Source organism: Stegostoma tigrinum, chromosome 11 (genome assembly GCF_030684315.1).
Source record: "Stegostoma tigrinum isolate sSteTig4 chromosome 11, sSteTig4.hap1, whole genome shotgun sequence".
In the NCBI taxonomy this organism is placed as follows: domain Eukaryota; kingdom Metazoa; phylum Chordata; class Chondrichthyes; order Orectolobiformes; family Stegostomatidae; genus Stegostoma; species Stegostoma tigrinum.
In genome coordinates, this window is record NC_081364.1 from 15,582,259 (window position 1) to 15,588,258 (window position 6,000).

The 6,000-nt window shown below is 42.7% G+C and overlaps 1 protein-coding gene across 1 annotated transcript in view; it reads right to left on the reverse strand.

Moving 5' to 3' along the window:
• LOC125460585 (monocarboxylate transporter 5-like) overlaps positions 1 to 4,009 on the reverse strand; it is a 52,959-nt gene extending 48,950 nt beyond the window's left edge. Inside the window, exon 1 of the mRNA XM_048548204.2 lies at positions 3,807 to 4,009. Coding sequence (XP_048404161.1) covers positions 3,807 to 3,896 — 90 coding nt within the window. The 5' untranslated portion in view covers positions 3,897 to 4,009. The remainder of the gene's footprint in view (positions 1 to 3,806) is intronic.
• Positions 4,010 to 6,000: the final 1,991 nt, after the last annotated feature.

Genomic DNA, 6,000 nt, shown 5'->3' on the forward strand with positions numbered 1-6,000 from the left:
TTTCGGTAGTGCAGTCCTCAGTGCAGCATAGTTCAATATGAATGGACTGTTCGTGGCTTCTTCGTCACTTGGGAAAAGATATGGAACACTTTCCGCTGTGACATGACATTATTTATAGGTCATATTGCAATACAAAGTCATATAATTTATACAGCATAATATAACCGTGATATGAAGTAATATGGCCATCATCCTGAGTAACAAAGAAAAATCACAGGTGAGATGACTAAGCAACTCTTGAGCAAGTGCGAAAGTCATGGTCAAGTTCTTAAACTAGTCTCACTGGGCCTATACTGACGTAACTAGAGTGAAACACAAAATAACACGCAGCTAAGGTGGAAGGTATAAATACATAAACTATAAAATGACTGGAATTTCAGTAAAGAGAGAAGCCCATTGTTTCCATATCAGTTACCAATGGAGCTATCTGCAGTAATCTCAAAGTGACTGAAACAGATTCATTCACTGAATTCATGCATATGCTTACATCTTCTGATCTGCATCTTTCTTTAATATAGAGCTGAAGTTGTTTAAGAACAAAATACGCCCATTTTAATGAGGTTTAGGAAAAATTGAATGCTTCACCATTTTATATCAATTGTCAGCATCTAGTACAGTTTGACTAGATATGGCATACATTAGATGCATAATTAAAACCCACGAAATAGAGTCCTCACCACTTGGCTGGATGAGTGTGACTCGAACAACACTTGAGTTATTTTTGAAATCATCAAAGACAAAGCAGCCTGCTTGATCGGCAACTAAACCAACTTAAACATTCACTCCCTTCACTACTGGTACACAGTGGCCGCCCTGTATACCACTGACAAGATGCACTGAAGTTCCACACCTAGCCTCCCTCAATAGCATCCTCCGAACTAGTCACCTCTACTCATCTAGAAAGACAATAGCAGCAGGTGTACAGAACAGCACGATCTACAGATTCCCTTTCAAGCCACATGCCATATTGAATTGGAACTACATCGCCGTTCAGTCACTGTCATGACATTAAAACATTGAGTTCCCTTCAGCAGTATTGTGGGTGCACCTACATTATGTGGACTCCCACATTCAAGGCACCATCACACAACCAGTTTCTCAGGAACTATAGCAGATGGGGGAGGTGATGGCCTATTTGTATTACTGCCGGACTGTTGATCCAGATAAAGTTCTCGGGACCCAGGTTCTAATCCTACCACAGCAGATGGCAGAATTCGAATTCAGTAAAATATCTGGAATTAAGAGTCGAGTGATGACTCGAAATGGAGAGTCAATTGTTGGGGAAAAACCATTCTGGCTCACTAATGTCCTTTAGGGAAGGAAACTACCATCCTCACCTGGTCTGGCCTACATGTGACTCCGGACCCATAATGATGTGACTGACTCCTAACTGCTGTCTGAGTAATTAGAGATGGGCAATATATGCTGCCTGGCCAGTGACACCTCATCCCATTAATGAATAATGGATAAGCAACAAGCACCAGCCTAACAATCATCTCAGGAAAGAATTTTTTAAAAAATGCCACCCACAAAGCCACGTGTTGAACTACAAAGTCTCTCCAACATCCTGTGAGAAAGTATACTCCCATTTGCTGCCATTAAGAGGGCCATCACCTTCTTTAAGGATCAGAGGATAGTAAACTGAAGCATGTTATTGATGTCACCTGCTCCATCTGAAAGGCCGTTAAAGAGAGGAATTTCATGGCCACTGTCACCTTCACAGCCATCCTTACCCTGTTAAGATCCTGAAAGCCCAATTCCAGGTGGCGGTAAATTTCCACCTCCTTTGTAAAACAGAGATACTGCTCCTGATTTAGGTTGGCGTAAGAAAGAAAATACTGTTAGAAGACCCTGGGTGCACAAGGCCTCCTGGTGAGAATCTGTTATCCCCCTTCTCCTCCTCCTGGTCTCCTGCATTGCCTCTGTCTTGCCCTCTGAAATACTGCTGGGGAAGAAAGATGGACATTGCCGCACTTATATCTGGGAACAAATGTTCCAAACAGAGCCCTCAAAGTCAGAATTACTGCCTTCTCCACATGTAACACTGGAACTATGGGTAATAAGGAGCTACATTGTGGAGCTATGGACAGCTAATCCTGTAATGTCTGTCAAAACAATCATCAAAGTACCAAATAATCAAGTAAAGTAGGCTGGCCACCTTCTGAAGGCAAGTGAAGGAATAATGTATTCTTTAGGCAGGAAGATGAATGATTTATTGGGGAAATGGTGGTATTTCCAGGCATCTCCTGTTCTTATTCTACTTGGCTAATGATGGCATGGAAAGTGCTGTCACAGGAACATGGGACTCTGGAGCTGGCATAGGCTATTGTCCCTTCAAGCCTGCTCTTTTGTAAAACACTGCAGAGTTGCTGATGAATGGGGTGTTAAGCAAGTAGTCTGTTTCATTCTGGATGGTACAAAAACAGAAATTACAGGAAAAGCTCAGCAGGTCAGGCAGCATCTGTGGGGAGAAATCAGTTAACTTTTCAGGTTGTCTGAGCTTCTTGAGTGTTGTTAGAGCTGCACTCATCCAGTCAATTGAGAAGTATTCCATCATACTCCTGACTTCTGCCTTGTACAAGGTGGACCGGCTTTGGGAAGTCAGGAGGTAGATAGTGCCCTGCAGAGTTCCCAGCCTCTGACCTGCTCTTGTAGCCACAGTGCTTATGCAGTTGATCCAATTAGGTTCCTGGTTAATGGTGACCTCAGGAAGTTAATGGTGGGGAAATTCACTGATGGGAAACCCATTGGACATCAAGAAGAGGTGAGTCACTGTTCATCTTGTTGGAGATGATGTTATCTGACATATGTAACTCTTACATGTCTGAGTAAAAGGCACATGTCATAGATTACCCATCAAGGCCACATAAGCACCAAAGGACATTAACTGTGCTCTTACCAATTTTTCCTACAGGCCATAGAACAAAATAACAAATCCCAATAAGGTACAATGAAAAAACAAATGTGGCATACACAATTAGCTTTTGTAATTATTCACATTGATTTATATTTTAATTGAGGTGTATAAGATTTTGAGGGATACAGGCAAGGTGGATGGAAAGCAGCTGTTGCCCTGAGATGAAAGGTCAACAATAAAAGCACACACTTTCAAGGTGAAAGGCAGGAAGTTTAGAGGGGATTTGAGGAAAACAAATGTCCACCTAGAGGGTGGTGGGGGTCTGGAACGCACTGCCTGGGAGGGTAGTTGAGGTGGGAAACCTCACAACCTTCAAAAAGTACTTAGATGAACACTTCAAGTGTCATAACATTCAAGGTTATGGGCCTATGGTGCAATGTGGGGCTAATGCAGATAGAAGTGTATTTTTGCAGGTATAGAATGGATGGACCAAAGGGTCTTTTCTGTACTGTATGATTCCCTGAACTTTATTTAACCCTGAACTACATCAATGTTAGTGAATCTTCTTTGCAATCACTAACTTGCAACCACTAGCCACAACAGAGATGGAATCTCTTTCCCCAGATGTAATGTTAGAATTCACCTTCTCCCTTTCAGCATTCTGTGCCTCGAACACTGTTTCAGGTACGAAACTAACAACCCCCAACTCCGCCTGGCTCTTTCTACTTATTTCCGGAATCGTCCTTAATTGGATCATTTTTCCCCTCCAAAAAACAATTCTGTACTGGGATGTGAAATTCCCCTATTTCCCGTCTTGTTTTTACCGCAGAAATTCAGACTTGTAGCAACAATTCTCCACCCATTCACCAAACTCGGTGCAATCCGCTGCTGAGATTGCAACAGGTAGTTATTCGCAATTTATTCTGCCACTGTAAAAGTTTCCACTCACCGCAAAGAGATCGAAGACGATAACCCATCCCCAGCCGCCTTCAGGGGGTTCCCGTACTCTCTGATGTTGGGAGCCTTTTGGACCACACATTGTGTCGGCCTCTGTTTAACTTCGGTTTGTGTTTATTTTCTCTCTGTGAGCAGTCGCTTCTCTTTCTCTCTGTGTGTAATTCCTCACGGGACTCCCTCCGGCTTGTCTCTAACAGATTCTCTCTCCTTGTTCCACAGGCACAGCCTACCCCTAGTGGCCGAGGTAGACAAGTCCACTCCAAACCAACTCAGAACATGCTTCCCGAAAACAAATTGCGAGATGGGACTAGCCATCATTCGCGAAGTAAAGGATAATGTATTTTTTTAAATTCAGGAACAGGATATTGGTTAAGTCAGCATTTATTTCCTACCCTAAAGTACACACAGGGCAGTTGAGATTCAACCACATTGTTGGAGACTGGAGTCACATGTGGGTCAGATGAGGTAAGGATCGCAGTTTCCTTGCCTAAAGGACATTAGTGAACCAGGTGGGTATTTCTCGCTCGACAATAGTCATCACTAGACTTGTCATTCCAGATTTTTTTCAAAAATTGATTTCAAATGCAGCATCTACTTTCTCAGGAGTTGAAGCAAGCCCCCAGACCAATTCCTGGGTTACTGGATCAATAGTCTAACAAGACGATCACTCAGCCAACACCACATCATCATCTCCAGGCTTCTGCAATGAGCTAACCCAAGTCAAATCATGAAAACGTTAAAATCATTATCACCTTTTTTTTCTCTGAAAGTGTTGGCATTAGAGGGGGAAAGAGGAGGCACTCCAGTAACTACAAGTGAAGACTATTCCAATCGGGCAAGAGTGCCTTTTCACCTTCCAATTGGTTAATGTGATAAGGTACTTGCAGATGTGGCTGACCAATAGCGGGCACATGATGACAGGCCAGTTGGTGTTGGGATGATGTGTCTGATGAATCAATCCATGCCCATATGCAGAGAGATATGGGCAATATTCAGATTTGGGCATTGCCGAGTATCTCAGCACTTCTTACGTTCTGTACAACCAGACATCTAACCAATTTGGGTTGTAAGTAAGTAATATCAGAACATACTTGACTTTGCAGGGCTAAAGGAAAAAGGTACACACTGGACTGCTCTACAATGCATTGGCTTACATTTAATGGGCCAAATGGACTCCTCCTGTTTGACAACAATCCTATGACTATGACTTCTATTCTATAAAATATATGCTTTACTTGGACACATAGAGGCCCCGTGTATCAGGTAATACCATCTCCAACAAGAGGAAGAGTAACCACCTTTCCCTTACATTATCATCACTTAATTCCCCAAACTCCAACAACCTAAGTCACCACTGACCAGGAGCAATTGGATGAATTGTATAAACACTATGGTTATTAGACAAATTCAAAGGCTTAGAATTCTGCAGCAAGTAATCTTCTGACTCCCCAAACTCTGTCCACTATCGACAAGGCAAAAGTCAAGAGTCTGATGGAACACTCTTCGTTTTTCTTGATGAATATACCTCCAACAACTTTATTTATAATTGCAAGCTTTCAGAGCTCAGCCTCTTCCTTAGGCATAGAGTGAGTTCAACACTGGCAACTCCACATCATGACCTCCAACAACAATTAAGAAGCTCAACCCCATACAGGACCTTCAAGAAGGTCTTGTGGCAGAGTAGGTAATGTTCCTGTCTCTAATACCAGGGGATATAGGTTTAAGGCAAGAGAGGAAAAGCTTAAAGGAGATGTGCGAGGCAAGCTTTTTTACACAGAGGATTGTGTGTACCTGGATTGTGCTGGCAGGGGAAGTGGTGGAAGTAGATATGATAGCAAAGTTTGAAAGGCATTTAGACAGACACGTGAACAGGTAGGGAATAGAGAGATATGGTCCAAGTGCAGGCAGATGGGGTTGGTTTAAAATGGCATGGTTGGCACAGACATGGTGGGCCAAAGGGCTTGTTTCTGTGCTGGACTGTTCTATCTTCTACATCAGAGGTAGTTCTGAGTTCAATTCTCACTCCTGGACTTTTCAGCTAAGGAAGGTGTATTCATAACATAACCAGGTTGACTATCAACTTGTGAACTTTTCCAGAGATGCCAATGGGAGTAAGAATGGGGGAGATTCCTAGGCTGTCCAGTGATGGAAAGAAATTAGAACGGCTCTTATTAATATGCATAGTT